General features: G+C 60.0%; 2 protein-coding genes across 3 annotated transcripts; both read right to left on the bottom strand.

The window, feature by feature from the left end:
• Window positions 1-221: 221 nt before the first annotated feature.
• Window positions 222-3,363, bottom strand: OPTC (opticin). The gene is made up of 6 exons (XM_074564432.1): window positions 2,954-3,363; window positions 2,353-2,488; window positions 1,278-1,436; window positions 973-1,175; window positions 740-835; window positions 222-597 (listed from the first exon to the last, which is right to left on the bottom strand). Exons 1-6 carry the CDS (start codon window positions 3,224-3,226, stop codon window positions 427-429), a joined length of 1,038 nt encoding a protein of 345 aa, XP_074420533.1. The 5' UTR covers window positions 3,227-3,363; the 3' UTR covers window positions 222-426.
• Window positions 3,364-7,326: 3,963 nt separating this feature from the next.
• PRELP (proline and arginine rich end leucine rich repeat protein) lies at window positions 7,327-19,237 on the bottom strand. 2 transcript variants are annotated; one of them, XM_074564464.1, is made up of 3 exons: window positions 18,918-19,237; window positions 11,422-12,373; window positions 7,327-9,612 (listed from the first exon to the last, which is right to left on the bottom strand). In XM_074564464.1, the coding sequence occupies exons 2-3, from the start codon at window positions 12,356-12,358 to the stop codon at window positions 9,434-9,436; spliced, it is 1,116 nt and encodes a 371-aa protein (XP_074420565.1). In that variant the 5' UTR covers window positions 12,359-12,373; window positions 18,918-19,237; the 3' UTR covers window positions 7,327-9,433. The 2 variants fall into 2 exon arrangements, with proteins under 2 accessions (XP_074420565.1, XP_074420564.1); XM_074564463.1 differs by lacking the exon at window positions 18,918-19,237 and adding an exon at window positions 17,325-17,399.
• Window positions 19,238-20,686: the final 1,449 nt, after the last annotated feature.

Genomic DNA, 20,686 nt, shown 5'->3' with positions numbered 1-20,686 from the left:
ATCACCTCTCTGGAGCAATGCAGCTCCCGGTCCCTGGCCAGGAAACCCTGAAAGCAGACATGGAGGGGTCTGCCCAAGGCCCTGGGGGGGAATCGAGAAAGAAAAGGGACATGGAGAAGTGTCCGTGTTTGCAAACAAGCACGGTTCACAGGGCAGTGCTGGGCTGGGCGAGGGCTTTCCGCTGCTCTCGCTGTTGAGAATAAGACACCAAATGCATTTTTAAAGTCTCCATTTTATTAAAGCTGCCCACCCCCTGCTCCGTTTGGCCCAAAACTGAGTTCACCCCTACACGGAGGCTCAGCTCACACCAGGGTTAAATGTACCTGCCCTAACCCTGCATTTTCCGTGGGGCAGCAGGGTCCGGGGTGGGGGCACGGGGGGTGCGGGGATGCTTGCCCTCAGTTCCCAGCCTTGGGGCCACAGGGCTCAGAAGAATCGGCCCGTGGGCAGGCGGGGCAGGCAGAAATAGGCATTGGGGAAGAGGCTGAGGTTGATGGGGTTGCCATCGAGGCGGATGTCCTCCAGCGCCCGGCGGATCTGGCTGTGGTCTTGGCTGTCGCAGAACGTGTCCTCGTGCATGGTCTGGATGTTGTTGTTCTGGCCAGGGAGGCAACGGGCAAAATCAGATTCAAAGGGATGGGGAGGAGGAGGAGGAGGAGAAGGAGAAGGAGGAGGGGGAGGTGGTGGTGGGCTTTGCTAGACTCAGGTACAGACAAGCCTGGGTCCGGGCTTGTCTCACCTGGAGGTGCAGGGAGCGCAGGCTCTCAGGCAGGGGCGCCGGGATATAGTCCAGCTGGTTATCGGACAGATGGAGAAACTGCAGCTGCTTCAGCTCCTGTGGGAAGAGCAGAGAGATGAACCTCCCTGGTCCCAGCCCCGCTCCAGCCCTCTGCATCAGTCCCACTACCCTTGGCATGGCAGGTTTGGGTTAAAACCAGCCTGGATTTATCCACCGGCAGCCCCAGCACCCACCCGGAAAGCTTCAGGCTGGAGGCCAGTGCTGGGGATCCTGTTGAGACGGGCATCCAGCCGGACGATGCTGCGGGGCAGCTCGGGCAGTGCCGTCAGCCTGTTCTCGGGCAGGATGAGCTCCTGCAGGCTGGGGAGCAGGCGGAAGGCGTCCACGTCCGCCCAGGAGATGAAATTGCTGGTCAGGTCTATTCGCTTCAGCTTCTCTGGTGGGAGAGGAGGGAGGGGATGAAGAGGGACCTACGCAGATCCGCTTATCCCCTCTGTGCCCCATTGCAGAGCCTGGCCCTTCCTTTGCCTGCACGTACTCAGCCCTGTGAAATCGCTGGCCCGGATCGTGCCGATGCGGTTGAAGCGGGCGTAGAGGTAGGTGGTCTCCGGCGGCAGCGGCGGGATGTGCTCCAAGTTGGCGTCGTCGCAGTAGACGGAGGTGCCGATGCACAGGCAGAGCCGGCAGCTGGGCAGGGCTGGGGGTGCAGAGGCAGCCCATGGCTCCCCCGTCCCCCCCCACGAAGCACCCCAGCACGCAGGGAGACGGCAGGACATGCCCACCCCTGCCCGTGCTGTGGGTCTTTAGCACCCAGAGCTCTCACCGCCCCACCGCCTTCATCAGCGAGACCGCCCAGGGCACCTCAGCAAGGGAAGGGCCAGGAACTCCCAGCCAAAAGAGCTGCTAATAAACGAAGCTGCTCAGGGCCAAACGCCTCCCGCGGGAGAGGGGGAGATGCCAAGGTTGCCAAGCACAGCAGCGTTACACCCAGGGCTCGCTTGGCCCCCTTGTTTTTTCCCGCAGAAGGAAACGCTACAAAAGAAAACAGTTTTCCATACAGCAAAACCCCCATCTCGGCTGCGTGAGGGTCCCGGCAAGATGGGAAGGGGCGACAGGAGGGGTAAAGTCGTGTCCCCCCCATGCATGTGCTCCCTCTCCTCTCCCCCAGCGCCCGCGAGACTCGGCATCCATTAGTGGGGGAGTTCAAAGCAGCAAGGCAACAATTTCCCTTTGCCTCCTACTTAATTTGTCCCAGTCCAGAGTGACAGAAAATGAATAAAGATATTTATCCCTCGCTACAGGATTTTAATTGTCACTAATCTAATTGCTACTCTGTCCGACTGTCGCAATGCCTCTGCTCATTAAAATGTTGCTGCTTTGCTGGAGCTCTTGTTTCCCAGAAATGTCTCGCTGCAGCCCCCCTGCCTGCTGTGCGATAAGGCGCACCCCCAACAACACCCCGGGCCGAGCAAACAGCTGCTGCTGTCTGCTGGTGGCAAAAGGATTTGCTCCCTTTCCTCCGGAACACCGGTCCTGCCACCCCTGGGACGCGTGGCTGCATCCCATGGGGACCAAACCCCACCACTGTGGTGCACCCAGGGGTCCGCACTCACCCTGTGCGGGGACGGGTGCCGGGTGGACGGGGCCGGTGGTGGTCAGAGGCGGCAGCTTCGGGGTTTCGGCCGTGGCACCCAGGTCTGGGAGAGCCGCGGGGTCCTTGGGACGAGGAGCCAGGGTGCCAACCTCGATCTGCAAACACAGCCTGGGGGTGAGGGCCGGGGCGGCCGAGAGAGTCCTCCCCCCCTGCCCCTCCAGGGCAGTAGGCACTGGCCAAGGGGTCATGGGCACTGGGTAGGTCTTGTTGGAAGTCAGCTCCTCCCTGGAGAGCTCTCCTAGCTCAGGGGCTCAGAAAGTCCCCTCCCTGTTTGCCCAGAGGGATGCGGGAAGCCTCATGGTCCTCAGTCCTGACCATGAGCTGCCCTGCAGCGATGCGCTGGCCAGGGGGGGACAAGGAAGCCAGAGAAGGTCAGGGCCAGGTAAAGCCCTTCCAACCACCAGCAAGAGCGGTGGAAGAGCCACCAGGGCTCGTAGGCTTGTGCAAGAGGCTGGTTCTCCAACTGTGCCCCATCCATCTCTTGGACCAAGCCCCCTTCTCGGGGTGCACCCAGAGAAGAGCTGCCCCGTGCACCGGGTGCTCTCCTGCATCCCCCTCACCTTTGGACCAAGGTCACCGTAGTCGTAGAGCTCCTCATAGTTGCTCAGGTCAAGGATCTCGCCGTAGTTGTCCAACGTCAGGTCGTAGTTGTCCAGATCCAGGTTTTCGTAGAGCGCAAGGTCAGCTTTTGGCTTCTCTGCCTTCCTCCTCTCCTCCTTGGCTGGGATAGCCCAAGCTGCCCCCAGACACAGGCTGGTGATGCCCAGCCAGGCCAGGGTCCGCATCCTGCACCCGGCTGGGGTCACCGCTCCGAGGGCAGCACTGGGGACCATGGTCCCGGGGGTCACAGGGATCCAACAGGGCCAGCAACGCAGGGCAGGATGGGGCTGGGTGCCCTGAAATGGTTGCAAAGCGGTGAAAGCGAAGAGGGATGGGAAGGCAGGACCGACACAGCAGCCGCAGCCAGCCCCGCTCTGCAGCCGTGCCGGGGACCACGGCCACCGCGGGGGACGAACAGCCTCCGCCCCCGGCCCCAGGAACATTACACTGTCCCTTTTCTTTTCAGCCCATTTCACGCTTGGCTGGATGGCTGTGCAGGAGAGGCCCTCGCGGCCGTGCTGGGCTGCCCTCGCTTCCCGGCTTTCCCAGCCCCGAGGACGCAGTGAGGGAATTGGGAGGTGATGAGGGGGTTGGGGACCTGCTCCAGCCCCTCAAGGCGGTGGGTGAAGCTGGTGACCAGCCCAAAAAACCCAGCAGCAAAGCAGAAACGACACCAGGAGTCCTAACATTCTCCCCTTCGGTCCCCCTTGCTCCTACACCTGGGTCCAAAGCCCTGAGATGCTGTTCCTCAGCCTCCAGCATCCTGGGCAAACCAGCGCTGGGGGGACTGGAGGACTCGACCCTGAGCACAGGGGATGGTTCTATGAGGACACCCCCGGCTCTGCAGCCCGCCTGGCAGCCCCCCACCCAAACCCGCCTGGGGTCCATTCCCAAAGGGAGCCTGCTCCCACCTGAAGCTGGCCCCTGCACATGGGTCCCCAGCACCCCCTGTGCACCTGGCGCGGCAGCATCGCCCACCCAGCGGGCTGCACACCCACGTGGGCACCCAGCAGCCTCCCACATATCCCTCCCAAACCAAATGCCAAAGCAACGACCTGGCCCAGAGTTGTTGCACCCCAGCCTGAGGATGCTGCTCCCTAATTTCTGCCCGTTTCCCGCAGACCAGACTTTTACGAGCATGATGAGCCCCCTCACACACACCACCAGCCCCCAACCCTCCCTGCCCCACAGCTCACCCCAGCCCAGCGGGGCTCTGCTCGGCACCGGCAGAGCAGAAAGAAGACGGCATGAACGTACCCCCTTTCCCCTCTTCCTTGGCGTGGGAGAGCCCTGCTCTGCGCCCAGGGGCTGGTGCACTGGCTGGAGAAGAGCTGCCGGGCTTTTAATGCATGGAGAGGAGAGGAGGGGGGGCTGCACAGAGGGGCTTGGCACGGCCACTGCCGAGGGGAGAGGCAGGATGCGGCCAATCCAGCTGGCAGCCCCCCACGGGGACATTATATTGTCCCCAGGGGTGAGCCAGCCCCAGTGGTGGCTGTCCTCCAACAGCCCAGGCTTGCGTCTGGGGCTGTGGGGGACGGGATGGGATGGGACAGGATGGGGAGCAGGCTGTGTTCCCTGCCCTGGTGTCCCCATGGATGATGGGGACGCACAGCCCTGGGCAAAGGGGAAAGAGCCAGCTTCATCCCTGCCCCGAACGTCCCAGGTCCTGCCAAGCCATGGAGCAATTTCCAGCTGTGGCCATCCCAAGGATGCAAGAGCGGCACAGCACCAGGCGCAGCCCCCCCTTGCTGATCTGGGTTTCAGTTGGGTGGGACCCCGGGGCCCGGCAAGCACCCCAGCCCTGGGGAGGATGTGGGGGGACCTGCTGCTCCCCAGGGTTTGGGGTCTGCACAGGCCCACCCCAGCAGCCAGATGGCTGGTGGTATTCGGCTCGTCCGCCCCCCTCGCCTCCCGCGGGGCTCAGCACTGCTCGCCCCTCCACGCACTGTTGCTTTGGAAACATGGAGGCGGTCTGGGGAGCAGGAGCTGACATGGATGGGGGCGGGGGGCAATGCTGCTCCCCACACCGGGGTAAGATGGGAGATGTCTCCCATCTCCGCCTGTGTGCACCCACACACCCTGGGGCCAGGGGGATGCTTGATGCCCCCCGCAGGGGCTGCTGCCCTGCTTCACCCTCGGGGGAGGGAGGGATGTCACTGCCAGGGAGGTGTCCTGTGGGGTTGGGACACCCCAGGACGGGCAGGGTGTGCACGACAGCCCCACGGGCTCCTGGCGGTGCTGGGCAGCCCCGTGCACACGCAGCCACCCACTGCCGTAAAAATGTTCCTCTCTCCGGCAGGCAGCTCGCAGCCCACACGTTCACCCACCCGAGACGTCGCACCCATCTGCCGGTGCTTGCTGGGCAGGCGGGGACACCCTGACACCCCCCCCCCAACAGTGGGGATGAGCCTTGGTCACCCACCTGCAGCCCCTTCACCCCCAGCCCATGGCGGTCCCCCTGCCAGGGCAGCCCCAGCCCTGCTCAGCGCGGAGCAGAGCAAAGGGCCGCCGCTAATCTTCATTAAGCCCCTCATTAGGCGGCTCGGCGGCCACCGTGATGGAGGCGATGTGGCAGTTGGGGGTGGCATTACGGCTGAGCCGGTGCCTCTGCTCCTTGGAGGGGCTGCGGGCGCTTCTCTGGCGTTGGCTGCTGAGTTGTCCCCTCCCTGGGGAGTGGGGGCTTCGGTCCAGCGCGGCCGGAGGGGACCTGGCTTTCAGATGGCACCTTCTGCTCCAGTCTGGGGGGAAATGGGGGGTCAGCTCCTGCCCAGCAGCCCAGCACAGGGGAAACTGCAAAGCAAAAGCCTGGACTGGGGCTGGCGAAGGTCCCTGGGGGCAGTGGTGCCTGTGGGGCAGCTGCTTTGCTGCCCTAGAGAAGCAGCCGGTGTCCTTGTGCCCACTTTCCCTTGTCCCCAGAGGCAGTGGCAGAAATATCTGCGTGGATGGCATCGCCCAAAGGGTTGGTACAAACCCTCATGGCAGTGGATGTCCCTGCTCAGGCCCCCATAAACGGGCTGGGGGCATCACCAGCTGCAAGGGGGCTTGATTTGAGACCCCTCATCCTTCTCCAAACTGCCTCTCACCATCTCTACCTGCTCCCCAATGGGCCCATCGCCTTCTCCCCACCGCCAGGAAGATCGGCACGCGTTGTACTGGGGAGCCACCCTTCAATGCCCACCCTGGCAGCCCCACTCACCCCCCATGAACGAGGGGTTTCCAGCCTTCCCCACGGCGGGGTGGGGGCTTCCCGCATCCGTGTGCAGAGAGAAGAAACGAACCCCCCCCCCGCGCCGCTCTGTTTTTGTGGTGCTCAGCTCCCCCAGGAGACAGGGCTGACTTGCCCGAGGAGGCAGCAAGTGAACGCACACCCGGGAGTGCATGATTCACAGCCCAATCACAAAATACGGAGATTTTCTTCTCCGGCACAAAAACATAAGGGGAACTCGCTGCCTTGTGCCTGCTCTGCACACACAGACACACAGTCACACACACACACCGTCACACACACGCATCCCCTCCTGCCGCCGCGCACGCTCCCGTGAGCGGCCCCACGCCGCAGCCCATGCGTTCGCACCCGCGCCCACGGCCGTCCTCCCTCTCCCCTCATGATTCACGTGGGGAGAGAGCAGCAGCAGCGAGAGGAGAGCTTTTTGAAGCTGCTAGCGATGGGCAGAAGAATCAAGGCGCTGCCTACACCCGTTCTGCTCGTGTGAAAAACAGGCACGCACCCCGCACAACCGCAGCCCTGGGGATGGATCCAGGCTCATTGCTGGGGCTGGGAGAGATGCTTCCCACCCTGGCTGCCCCCACGCACGCCCTGGAGCCCCTCAATGCTGCCCCCCGGGGCAAACTCACCCTGGGGACCTTTGTCCGGTTTCTCTGGGAGCACCAAGGTGACGCGGGGACAGCTGAGCCCGAGTTCACACAACCTGCCCCGACACGTGGCACACGCAGCCATCGGCTTCTCCCAGCCCCTTTGCAGGGATGATAATGCCCATCAGCTGCAGCCACGAACCTGGGAGCTGCAGCCAAAGTTGGGCTCTCTTAATTAGCAGAGATGCTTGTTAAGACAGGGTCTATAACCCTGTTGCTTTGATGTTGGTGCTGCTTGTGGGTCCAACCCAGCGTCAATTTGAGAGAGGGAACACACCACAAACGACCCCCAAGCCTGCCAGCCTCCTGCTGCCAGGACCCCCGGGATCTCCCAAGCTCCCACTGTTGGGAAAGTTGGTCCCAACGGAGGAAATCTGGTCCTGAATGAAGCGGTGGCGGCTCCCACGCAGCGAGGAAGATGAGGATGGATGAGAGAGGCAGGTCCGACCGCGGCGCTGGGTCCCTTGTGAATCATTTTATTTTCACTGCTGCGGAGAGTAGGAGTGAAAATACCATTAAGTTGAAATCAGTCGAGAACTACATATGTCTCTAGATATATCTGTACAGTCTACCAGTATATATACACATTATATATAAATATATACATAGGGTCTCCGGGTTTAATGTTGAAACCTGTCGAACCCAATAAAGCCCACTGGAGGACAATTTGGAGAAGAGACTTGTATCATGAGAAAACACGCCGGAATTAGCACAGGGGTTTAATGAACCTTCTAGCGCTGGGAAGCAGGGAGCACCCAGCTCGCAGGGGTGTCCCCAGGCTGTGGGGAGCATCCCTGTCCCATTCCCAGGGAGCAGGACATGGTGCCCGTCCATGCCCGTCTTGGAGAAGGTTCAGTTTTGGTGGCTGAAGGCAAAGGAGGTAATGGATGGTTTCTTTGGTTTATTGCTTTAATGCTTACTTCAGTTGAATTTTTATTTTTTTTATTTTTTTTTTCCTCTAATGCTCAATCTTAAATCTAAATCCTGAGAATCAGGAAGAATAAAAGAGTATAACCCCGCCTAAACCCGGACACCCTATATATGCAGGTACAGCTATCAAAGAGGGAAGCGATACATGTGAAAACAGGGAGAAGGGGGAATAAAAAACAGCTTTTCCAAAAAGACTAATTCTCTCCTTTTCTTTCCTTTTTTCTAAAAAAAACCAAAAACAACAAAACCAAACGCAAAACCAGTCATGTGTGTTTGGTTCAAGAAAGGAACAGAGAATAAAACTTCCAGGAGACGGGAGTCAAGGCAGGAGGGCAAGAGGGACTGTGAGAGCAGAGTGGAGATTTCACGGGTCAACCCAGCCCTGGGTTTACACCCACGTCAGCATCTGGCCCCTGGTACCTAAGTGTGAGAGTGAGCGTCCTGCTGGCATCGCTACAAAGCAGCTGGCTCTGCTCTGCCCCCGGGGGGGTGTCTTATGCCCAGGGCCGGTCGGTGGCATCGCGGTCCCACAGGCTTTTGGTCCTGCGTGGGGGAGGGCAGGGTTTAGCTGGAAGCAGCAGAGTGCGGCCGATGCGCTGAGCCCCGCATCTCCGCAGCACGGGGCGGCGGGAGGATGCAGGATGCGGTACCCTGGACCGATGCTGCCGTGGGGAGCTGGGGAGGGGGGGAAACCTGGCAGGGATGAGAGCTGGGGAGGGGGCTGGTCTTGCAAAGGAGGGTGCGAGGTGTGAGAGCTGGGGAGGGGGCTGGTCTCGCAAAGGAGGGTGCGCAGTGTCTGGCCGCGGGGAAGGTGCAACCCACCCAGGGCGCAGGAGAGCCCAGCTCCAGCTGCAGGGGCCGGACCCCCTCCCCGCCCCCTCCTGCCAAATTCACACCACCGCGAAGGAACGAGCCCCTCGGCCTCCAGAGCAATGCGGAGCCAAGGCCGAAGCCCCCCGGGAGGGCCCAGGCGGGAGGAGCGTGTCCCTCGCCCGGGGCCCCGGGACGTGGCTCTGGCCACGAGGTGTCGTTGCCGGTCCTGCCGGCCACCCTCCGCCCGCACGGATCCCGCTCCCCCGGCCGGCAGCACCCCGAGCCCCAGCCCGGGGCATCCCCGCTCCACCTCCATCACAGGGCATTTGTCCCCAGGGACATCGTGGACTCTCCCGGGGCAACGATACGACCCGAGTCCCGCAGCGAGGTGGCCCCTTGGGCTCCCTCATCAGCTCCATCCGGAGATGCCTTTGGCTTGGACCAAATCCAACCTCCCAAAACTCTGCCGGGTGGAAGGGGAGAGATGGAGCCGGCTCCAGGGCTGGCCTGGGTGAGGGCAGAGAAGGCAGAGCCCACAGGCAGGGAACAGGGGTGAGCGTGGCAGCCACCCTGGGCTGATGCTGCGACCTGGATGGCTGCTGCGACGCGGTGCTGTCCTGCAGAGAGTGGTCCCCAAGGATGCCCATGCCATGCATGTCCACGGCGACCGCAGCGGGGGGAAAGGGGGAAAGGCAAGAGGGATAGAGGCGGGGTGTGAGGAGGGGGGAGAGGGAGGCAAAGAGGGTCCCACGCGTCAAACACTGAACGGGGGTCGAGTCTCTGTGCAAAGCCAAGTCCTGGGAGAGGCGCGCTGCCAGGCAGAGTTAGAAAACCACGGACTGCAGGAGGCGGAAGCACATCATGAGGTCCAAGGGGATGGGGGGTTTCAGGAGGTTCCCGTCCAGCCGCAGGTACCGGAGCCGGGGCACGCTGTCCAGGTCGGAGGGGGAGAAGTCCTGGATGGACATCAGCGAGGTGGGGCAGATCTGCGTCCCGTTGATTTCTGCAGGGAGGAGAGGAAAAGCGAGATGCAGGTTAGAGGAAAGGGAAGGCAAAGAGGGATGCTAGAGACCCCCCTCCCTGCCTGCCTGTTGAACCCCAAAACGTGATTGCTTTGCCACCAAGGGGGAGAATCCCCAGCCTCTCCCAGGAGACGGCACAGCCCCAGCGAGAGGAAAATCTTGCTTTTGTTCAGAAGTGAAGTAGGTCATGTTCAGCCAAAATGCAGTGAGGGATGCAGTGTCATTTGAGAGAGAAGAGGGATTATTTCAAACGTGAAACCTGCCGAGCCAGCCCTAAGCCTTCAGAAAAAAAACATCAAGGAAACATGCTCCGGCACCGTTACGCTGAAGATAACGTCAATAACCGGCTCGTTGCTCGCTTCTGGATTTCCACGTGTTTCCCCCCACCCCAGGGCCTGAGTTACGGAAAATAAAGCCAGGGATTCTCAGGGCCCAGGGCTCAGGGCTCAGGACCCAACTCCAGGGACTGAAACCTTATAAGAAAGACAAGCTGGGACATGACGTGCAGAGCCAGGTGTCCTCTCTCCATGGAAAGCCCTGGCAGGACCCGGGTACCAGTGTACACGAAGCCAGCAGCAGTCACCACCTCCACCCCAAGGTCCCCCTTGGCTCCACTTTGGTGTTGTTTAAATAAAACGTAGATTAACCGGCGTTTGAACCAGACATTCATCACTGCATCATTGTTCCCTGGGAACCAACTCTGGTGACCTCCTGAGAGAAGGGATGTGGCTTTGTGAGGGTTTTGTCCCCGTCCCTGGCACTGTGTCCCACAACACTATTAGCAATTGCCTGCAAAGAGCATCTTTCTTGCTCGTCCCTTCCTGGCTCCCGTTCAGATTTTACACTAAAGCTGCGCTGTGATTTTACAGCCCCTCTTCGGCAGCAGATCGCTTTTGCGTATAAAGCCACACGCTACCACTGCACAATCAACGCTGCAGCGTGGAAGTCCTTGTGTTCCACCACTTGTGGGGACCAGCGTCCTGCCCGGCGGCTGCTTTACAGGTGAGTAATGCCCTGGGTGGGTCCCGCAGCCCCCATACGCCCCACCGCAACCAGAAATAGGAGAGCCCAGCACACTTTTCCCGGTGCGCATGGAGGGTGTCCGGCAGGAGCACTGCCTTCTTGCTCCCGTGCAGGTAGCAAGGGGAGCAGGTTGCTGGACCTCTAATAGCAGAAACATCTGGGGTGTCCAGGAATGGGTCTCTGTCTTCTTCTTGAATGTGCTAGCTACGTTTACACATTTCACGGCCCAGCACCTCTCCCATGACATTGCGGTGCTTTGCCTGGAACGGTGTGAAACTGCCCCGGTTGGTTTGCCAAGGCAACCTCCATCACAGCCTTGTTCTCCCTGTTCCTTCCCCTGCGAGGCTCAGCTCGAGAGCTAAGCTGGGTTATTTCTAACCATCTTGACTGCGGATTTGGCATCTGTTCTTAAAATATGTGCGCAGACTCTCCTTTTTAAATATCCCTATTTCTGAGCCCTGCTGGGGAAGTAACTATTTAGATGGCAGGTGGCCCCAAAGAAGAGCTGCCCATGACAACGAACAAGAAAATCCCTGCAGCGCCAGGGGGAATTTAGCCCTGGCCCTCAGCTGCCACCCTTATCCTTGGGCCATTCTTCCCCTCGTGCAAATCCATCCCCCGCAGGGACTTGTTCACCTACAAAGAGCCCCCAGCTCCTCTCACCACCGCATCCCCCTTTGAAGAGCTCACATCCCACTGGGTGAAAAATGCCCTTTTTCAATGAAATGCTTGCCATCCCCAACCCCAGACCTCGCAGCGCAACTCACTTTCGATGGAGTTGTTATTCAGGTAGAGGTGCTCCAGCTTGGGGCTGATGAAAGGGACATTGGTGAGCTTGTTGTGGGCCAGGTGCAACACCAGCAAGTTGGTGAGGTTGAAGGAGTTCTTGGGCAGCCCCTTGTCAGAGATCTGGTTGTAGTTGAGCCGGATGAACGCCAGGTTGGGGAACTCCTTGAAGTAGTCACTGGGGATGTCTTCAATGTTGTTCCTGTCCAGAAAGAGCTGGTGGATGGCACTGGGCACCCCGGGGGGCATTTTCCTCAGGATGTTGTGGGCGAGGTTGAGTTGCATGAGGTTCTTGAGTCCCTTGAAGGTGTTTTTATTGAAGACCCCATCGCTTAGCTTGTTGTGGTGCAGGTCCAAGAGCACCAGGTTTTCCAGCTTGTTGAAGACCCCAGCAGGGATCTTGGAGATCTGGTTCCTGCTCAGACGCAGCTGCTCCAGGTTGGGTGGCAGGAAGGCAGGCACTTCCTTGAGCTGGTTCTTCTCCATGTAGAGGAAGATGAGGTTTTCCAGCTTCTCCAGGACCCTCCTGTCCACCTTCCGGATGCGATTGTTGTCTAGGTTGACCCATTTCAGCCCCGTGGCATTCCTGAAGGACTCCTCCGGGAGGTCGTCGATGAAGTTGTTCTGGAGGTAGAGGTAGTGGATGCGGGACGGGATGATGGGGACCTTCCGCAGGTTGCGGCTGTCACAGTAGAGGGCGGAGGGGAAGTCTGGGGGGCAGTAGCATTCTCGGGGACAGTCGGGGAAGATGGAAGGGGGGCCCGGCGGCAGGGGTGGGGGCAGCTCCGTGGGCTCGACGGGCTCGATGAACTCGGGAGGCGGGCGGGTGGGTTTCCGAGGAGGTTTCCTCCGCTGCCCGCTCACCTCCGAGATCAGCACAAGAACAAGTGGGAAAAGCAATCTGAAGGCCACCTTCATGGTCCAGATGTTTCCCTGAGGGAGGCAAGGAGGAGAGAATCGTTGGGAAGCGCCTGATTTAGGTACCATATCATCTCCCCCATCACCGCAGTCTCTGACAGGCGGGAATTTACCCCACATCCCTATCAGTAACCTGCTATTTTCTCTCCTTCCCCTTGGAAGTTATCTTTAAATCCAACCCCCCTCTAGAGCATGAGTCACTGAGATCCCCTCTCTCTGGCTCAGCTTTATGCCATGAGGGAGATTGTGTTGTGGTTTGTTTTTTTTTAATTTGGCTTGGGGTTTTTTCGCACACCACCCCCAGCACTGCCTGACAGAGCCTGCCCGCCCCGCCCCGGGTACCCCAATATCCCCGTGGCCTGTCCCCAGAGGATGGATTGCCCCTTCAGAAGCCTTGATGGATTAGGCTTAATTTTGCACTTGAGCCAAAAAATCAATGATTCGGGAGCAAATTGTCTGAGCAACGGTATCAGGAGGCCAGCAGCAGTTAGCGGGGCAGAAAAGATGGATGGTCCTGTGCTTCAGGGACAAGGCTTTAATGCAGGACAGCCCATTTTCAAGGCTGCGTGATAAAAAGGCCATTTGCAAGATTACGCATGGGCAATACCGAAGGCGTTTGGCTATACAGCTCCCTGTGCTGCCCAAATAACCAATCCATCACCTCCAGTCCCATTGGGTGGTGCTGGGCTCGACTGGTTATTTGGGGAGAGTCCCAGTAGAAGTGGGAGATCTGGAGGGATCTGGTGAGGTTTCTGCTGGCCACTAGCCAGTTTTCTCCTGTACGCCAGCCCAACACCTTACACATACCACCTCTGCCTCTTCCCTGGGTCGTTATCAAACCCATGGAGGCTGCCTGTCCCATCTCTGCCCTCTCTGCCTGCTCTCTGGAACAGCACGAATGGTCCCTGCAAGCCTATTGCTGGTGGCTCTCCAGCTGATGCCTTGGAGGATGGAGGGATCCAGCTTGCTGCAGACGAGCTCCCCAGAAAGCCCCTTGCAGAAGGTGCTTTGGATGCTCCGACACTCCCCGGGGCCAGCTGGAGCAGACCAGGCTGTGGGCTTCCTGGGCAGGCAGCAGATACCTCGGGGTGTTCGCCAGGCTTTTCCCAGCGCCATTTGTCACCCCAGCGGGAACAGAGCTGAGCTGGATGCACGGCGAGGCAGATGGAGGAGCTCGGCAGAGGCAGGGTGGGAAAGAGAATCAAGTGAAATGAGACTGGGAGAACGCTGGGAAGGAAGATGAAGAGACTCAGAGGAAGGTGGATCTCCTGGGGAAAGGCAGCATCTGCCGTGGGAGCCCGTGCAGCCGGGATGGGAGCGTTGGTGATGCTGGAGAGAAATCAGGCTCTCTGGGCTCATTGCTCTCTCCCATGCAACACGACGGAGCTGAGCTGGCTTCTTGCTGGTGCACAGAGCTGCTGTCGTGCCTGGGGGGGTCACTGGCAATGTGGGCACAGCCAGCCCCCCTCAGATGCCCGGTGGGAGCTCCAAACACGCAGGGCTGTGCCGGACAAATCGCCTTTGCCTTTGGGCAGCAGCAGGGAAATGTCCCCAGCCCTCATGAGACCAGCAAGCAGCAAGGAACAACACTGCTGGGGTAGCCCCTGCCACACCGACCCCCCTTTTGGTTACAGCTTCCCACCGGGTCCGCATCCCACCCAGGGATGCCTTCAGGGCCCCTGGATGGGCCACTGCTCCCAGTCCGCATCCCACCCAGGGATGCCTTTCGAGCCCCTGAATGGGCCACTGCTCCCAGCGCCTCGCCAGCCCAGCTCCCTTTGAAGCGATGCCACGCATTCCTGGGGCTCCGAGTAATTGACTTTCTGCAAGAAAAGATCCTGTTCTCAGCCCCCCCTCTCCAGGCCCAGCCTCTTACTTTCCTTTTTGTCTCGCTCTGCTCCCATCTGGCTCTGTTTAACCCTACAAGCCTCACATGCCTGCTGTTTTCAATCAGAGCTCTGGCATCTTGCTGGGGGGAAGGGAGGAACAGGGGGGGAAGAGCAATGGGGCCCGAATGCTGCCAGATATTCAGCTCAGCAGTGCTGCAGCAAGTCCCCTTTGGGGATGTACGTGCGTGCTTCTGTGCTGCAAGAGCTCAGATTCAACGGCGGGCTGCAGAGGATGGACAAATTCGTGACAGGGAGCTGCTCTACGTGCAGTCCCCTCCCTGGCCCTGCAGCACCCCGCTCCTTTCCCACTTTCCCAGCCTCCTTGCACGTGGCTCTCCTCCCCCCACCTTGTCCCAGACCTTTCCACAGGATTTTTGCCTCCGCTCCAAAAACTCAGACCTGGATTTTAACACCCACAATGCCCGGGGGAGCAGCAGGGGCTGAAGTCTGCTTTTGGCCCGTTGTAGAGGGGAGGAGGCAGCTGAGACATGATATTCCAGCCAGTACATGCTGCGATCCGAGCGTTTGGCTCCCTCCGCTTGAAGGGCGATGCTCAGCTCAGGCCACCCAGCAGCCGCCCTGGGCAATGTCACAGGGAGGGTGGAGACCACGGCAGAGCTGCCACCCTGTTGGTCTCAGGAGCTGGCCGAGCTCTCGGCCCTTCCAGGAACACATTGCGCCGTCCCCTCCGCATGAGGCTTCGACGCTGCAGATGTTTAGGGACTCGGCATATAGCAGAAATAGTCAGCAAGGCAGAAATTCAGGCTGGAAGGCGGCAGCATCATGTGGCATTTGTCAGCACAGAAGGAAAGTGTCAGGAGGCAGATGCAGCCCCTTTTATCCGCTGTACTGCCTGCAACCCGCTGCCACATCCCCGTGGGGACTGTCACAGCCCCTCTGCCCATCGCAGCCGGGCTGGTGGCGTTGCCACCATCCTTCTTCGCTGCCGGTCCCCCCCAGCCTCTCCCTGCAGCTCTCCAGCCTGCTCGGGGAAAGCAGGACCCGCTTCCAAACAATCTGCAGGAAACCAGCTCACAGCCAGCGGTCCCCCCAACAGCCCTGTGTCCAGAATAAGGGGGATGCAACAACCCTGAGGCCACCGCAAGCTTTACGATTGCCTCCAACACGCTGGAAGGTTCAAAGCCAGCTCTGCCTGGACCCGACACAGTCGGCAGTCTGTTCTCCATCCAGTTTCATGCAGTTGAATTTACTGGCGTGAACGCAAGAAGGCAGATTTCAAAACCCCACACCCTCATTCTCCATGAGCCCCGGCTGCCGAATCCGCGGCCAGAGCCTGCTCCGCAAACGCTCCACTCGACCTTTCCCACCACTCCCCGACGGACGGGACAGCTCGGATCCCGGGTACCCACAAAGAATCCATGCAACTGGAATAAAGTTAAATCATGAAGCAACGAATGCATTCAGGAAACCAACTGCCTGGTGTGGAGAAAAGGCTCGATCATGGACAAAAATGGTTCTGACACCTCCTGGGCTGAGCAGCTTGGCCTGGAGGCAAGACCAAGGCACCCAACAGATGCCAGCCCAAGGTTTTTCCCAGAAAGAGGCAGCTGCTCCCTCGGTCATCCCATTACAATTGACAAAAATTCGGCACAACAGCTGGAAATTCCAGCCCCAAATGCCACTGGTGTTTGATTTCCACATAGTTTATCTACTCTGCGTCTCGCTCGCCCACAGCTCCCAAGCGCTGCTCGCTGCCAGCCCCGCCACTTGTGCCAAGGGCAGGCAAAAATCGCAACCTTCGGGGCAAGAGCGAGCTATGTAAAGGTCACGGGGGGATTTGTCACGGGCAGAAGTCCCAGCCTTCTCCCTTGGGGTGCCTCCTGCCCTCCTCGCCTCCCCTCGCAGCAGTTAGACGTGCAGAGAGCAGCAGCTGGCTCTGGGTAGCTATCACCGATCCATCGGGGACCCCTGCTCCTCCGGAGGGCCTGGGAGGGATAAAGGGAGCTTTTAACTTTGGGAGGAGGGGGGAAAGACTAGACGGCTGGACGAGGGGTCCTTTCCAGCCTGTTGCCCGTAACCCTGCTAGCTCCCTTCACGCCTTTCCTGCTGGGACCCACAATTCCCATCATCCCTGCAGCCCCCAGGCTGGAAAAATGCTCCCACCCAGCCTGGGAACCTGCGTGTTGGAGCAGAACAGGGAGGGCAAGCTAAAAATAACCCAAAGGAGCCAGCAAAGCTCCCTCATCGGCTTCCCTCCGAGTCCAACAGCTGGTTCGTGTCTCTGCAAGAGTCTGGGTCCGATCAGCTGTAACCAAAACAGGGAGCTCTTTATCCAGCGGCGCTGGAGAGCTGGGAATGGTGGAAGAGGGCTAAACACAGCGCAAGCCTGTCCTCCGAGGGGAGGGCAGACACGCTGTCACCCAGGCGTCCCCAGGATCCCCTGGGGAGCACAGCCCTGATGCAACGACCTGCTCTTCTCGCCCTTTCCCGGCGCTTTCCCAGGGAGAAACGGAGCCGTGGGCAGCCGCAGGGGCTCAGCCCCCCGCCGCGGCTCTTCCTGCGGGGACAGAGCTGTGTCCACCCAGGGGATGGGTGGCTCAGGAGACCCTGCCAGAGAGCAGCTCGGACACGCTCCCGGGCTCTCGAGCAACATTTTTGGGCTCAGCCCTAGGGCTGCAAGACACGGGGATGGCAATGCACGGCTCCCGCGCATCCCTCTGCGTGCCAGGAGCGTTTCCTCACTGTACCACAGTCACCAGACTCGTTGCGAAAGGCTCATTGTGTTCTCTGCTCCCTCCAACAACCTCCTCCCGCAGCAGGGCCCGTGGGAAGACAGCCCTGGCAGAGAACACCTTTCTGCTGCCTTCTCCATGTCAGCAATTCCTCCCTCCTCCTCCTCCTCCTTCCTTGCTGCATGTCCCGACCCTTCCCGGGGCTGCTCCCGGCACAGCCCGCCCGCAGATCCCTCTGCCACACACAGTGGAACGGGCTGGACACAGACAAAAGAAAACCATGGGAGAAAATGTTGCCAAAGCGACCACAGCCTGGCCCCCGAGCCTGCCCCCCACGCACACCCCGCTCCCCTCCAAGTGGATTCCTCGCCCTGGTCCCCCCACCTCTGCTTCCTCCGAGGCTGGGAAACCGCTCTGACGCCTTATCAGCTGCCGCTGCCTCATCCTTCCCCTCCAGCCGCTTCCCCAGGGCAGAGGAAACCTCCCACAGCTGCACTTTTATCTCTTCCCAGGTGAAAACACTCAGCCCCTCATCCCCCCTCCTTCTCCGGGGGAGCAGGGACACCCAACACCCGGCGTTTCTGGCTCGGCTCGGCGCTGCCTGTCCCGGGCTGGCCGAGGAAAGGGAGCAGCTCACGGGATGCCCTCAGCCGAGCACCACATAAGGCAGGCCCACGGTCACAGGCTCCCAGGAAAGTTTCCAAGCCCTCACATGCGACATGCTTTGCGTTCAGCTGCCAAGGGGATCATTTCCCACTTTCTACCCTGTAGCTGCTTTTTCCTAGAACTCTCAAACAAGCGGGGAAGGGCAGGTTTGGATGAGTCGCTTCCATGCGACAAAACCCTTTCCCCAGGACTTCAGCGAAAATCGCTGCCCTGGTGCTTCCTCCCATCGTCTCCTGCCGCTGCCGGAGCGGAGACAAAGAGCCGGGACCCCCACGGCAGGTCTCCCCATGGCGGGGTGTGGGGAGGGGGCTGCACCTCTCCGCCTGCCTGCAGCAGAACGGGCTCAAATCTCCGCGATCGAGGCAGCAAAAGTGGCATCACACATTCTGGGAATGGTCTATACGGTCCAGGCAGGCGAGAAGGGTTTTACCACCTACATTTTGGGCAGAAAAGCAGCTTGCTGAAAAGTGCCCCTGAAGCACCGAGGTGCTGTTTGGCTGCTCTCTCCCACCTCGCTCTCAAAGCAGCGCGATGCTGGTCCCCTCCGCAGGGCAGGGAAAATCCCGGTCCCTGCTCTGGCATGGGGGCGAGGGGCTGCGCACAGCCCCCATCCCACGGGAGCAGCCTCCCCCCAGCCCTTTCCCCAGCCCTTCTACGGATCCAGCTGCAAACTGGGAGCCTGTGCTCCGCGCGGGGAAGTCACGGTGACCCGATGCTACCGGAGGCTCCCGGATAGCAGTCCTGGCTCCGGAGGTGTCGGCTCCCCCCTCAGCCTCCCCCGCTCCTTGCACAATTTCCCTGCTGCTTTCCAAGGCAAGGGACTAGCCTGGGCATGGCTTGGGATGTGCAGCCCCCCCAGGACCCCCAGCTCTGCCTCCCTGGCTGTAGAGCCAGAGCCAAGCATGCGTGGGGTTGTGAGCGTGTGAGAGCACAGATCGGGGAGGGGGGGGACGGACACAAGGGGGTCCTCACTCTCCCCCACAGAAAGCGCCTGGCAGCAGCTGCAACGCTATCACAGACGGGACTTTCCTCTGAGTTTGCAGCGTCCCCCCCAACTCCAGCCCACCCTGCCCCGTGCCGAGAAAAACTCTTGCAAGAAGAGGAAAAGAAAGGAACAAAGACTCCAGCTGCTGAAGAACAGAAAAACCAAGAGGAGAGGCGGGGGGGGGAAGAGGAAGGAAGAGCAGATGCTGCTTTGCATGTCAGAGAGGCTGGAGAGGGCAGGAGCATCGTGGACCAGTTCAGCGCCCTGGGTTGGAGGGTCAGGCAAGGCGAGAAGAGCCTGGGGGGAAGCACCTGCCCACAGCTTACCTGTGTGCACCTCTCCCTCCTCCTGCCTCTTATTAATCCCCAAGACAAGTTTCTCTCTGGCTGTCTCCCTCCTCCTCCTCCTCCACCTCCTCCACCTCCTCCTCTCGGTTTCTCCACGAGCGAGCCTCGGCCGAGCGCGGGGGTTTTGTTCCCGGGAGCCGCTGGCCCAGGGTGGGTGGGAGCGCGGGAGGCGGAGGGCTGGGACGGAGGCACGATGACAACAATAACGTCTTTATCTGGCAGCCAAGCGCTGCGGGCTCCGCCGCGCACACATGGCCTGCCTGCCGGAGGGCTGGCGTTTAATCACAATTCCTTCTGCTGCGGAGGCTGCTCGGAGCCCGTGTTTAAAAACAAGGCTAATTAATAATTTAAATAAGCCCTTCCCTTGCCACGGCCCCTGTTTTCCCGGAGCGCGTGTCTGGGACGGCGCTTTGCAGCGAGATGGCTGAGTCTCAACGGAGGTGCAGAGCACGGGGGCTCGGCGGCTGTCACCCGCCAGCCTGTCCCCAGGACTGTCCCACCCAGGTCCCCCACCTGCACAGGGTGACTTCCAGCTGTCCCCCGTCCCTGCTGAAGGGAGCCAGCCCCGTGCCGGGGTCTCTGCTCCTGCCTGGCAGATGGCACCCCGCAAAACATGATGCAGGGTTCATTCGCTCCCAGCTGGTGATAAGCTTTAATTTAAATCCTGATGGCACTTACTAAAGAGAAGGGAAGGGAGCCGTGACGGTGCTGTGCAGACATGGGCATGGAGCCTCGGACAGGTCCTGGGCTGGAAAACTGCTGTGTACCGAGGGGACACGGCCCTTGGACCCCTGGGGCACCCCACGTTCGTGGACGCTCAGGGGGGACATTTCTGCTCCAAGGAGCTCAGAGGCAGCCTGGGACCTGTTGCATATTCACAGGTCTCAGACACAGCCCAGGTGTGGGCGAGGAGTCCCTGGGGTCACAGTGGCCATGAGGATCTCCCTCCTACGGACATCCCTGTCCCAGGCATCTCTGGGATGTGGGATTCGGGGGGCAGGGGGTCCTCTCCCTCCCCGCGAGCAGTTCTCTCTCCAACCAAGCCGATCTGCAGCAGGGGGCCAGGAAACCCGAGCTGCTTTGGCTTATTGAAAACCCATTCCAAACCCTACCGGAGGCTGGCAGCCATCCCAGGAGGGTACAATCCTGCACCTCCACACCCAGGTGACGGTGGCTACCAACAGCAGGTTCAAACAGCCAAAATCAGAGCCTCCCCAAAAGTTCCCACCCACTGGACTTCCCCATTTTGACCTGGGCTCCCTGCAACCCTTAAATACATTCATGCCCGACGCAGGCCCCTTCCCCTTACCCCAAAACCAGAGTATTGCTGGTGATTGCTGCTCACTGACTGCCGGGAGCGGGATGGTCCGAGGGCACAGCCCTCGTCCTGCAGCGAGCTGGGGCATCGGATGCCTAAAAACCAGCAGGTAGCTCGAGTGCAAGCCAGGAAAAGGAACGAAGAACAACCACATTGGTATTTCACATCCCTTAAACAAAGGGTTGAGACAGAGACATGTGTTTGCCAGCTGGAGAAGGATCAGAATCAATAAGGAAGGAATATGCTGTTTGGAGATTCATGCCAATTGCTTAAAAAAACTAGTCAAAAGTCCCCAAATCCATAGGGACATGTTTCGTGGGTTGTTTTTTTTCTGCTACCTAACAGACACACAGCTGGGCACTGAAAGGGGGAAACTGAGGCACCGAATGGGGCAATTGCTTGCACAAAAGCCACCCTGCAATGCCAGGCA

This window comes from Larus michahellis, chromosome 21, assembly GCF_964199755.1.
Source record: "Larus michahellis chromosome 21, bLarMic1.1, whole genome shotgun sequence".
Lineage (NCBI taxonomy): Eukaryota > Metazoa > Chordata > Aves > Charadriiformes > Laridae > Larus > Larus michahellis.
This window is presented reverse-complemented; position numbering and strand designations above follow the sequence as displayed.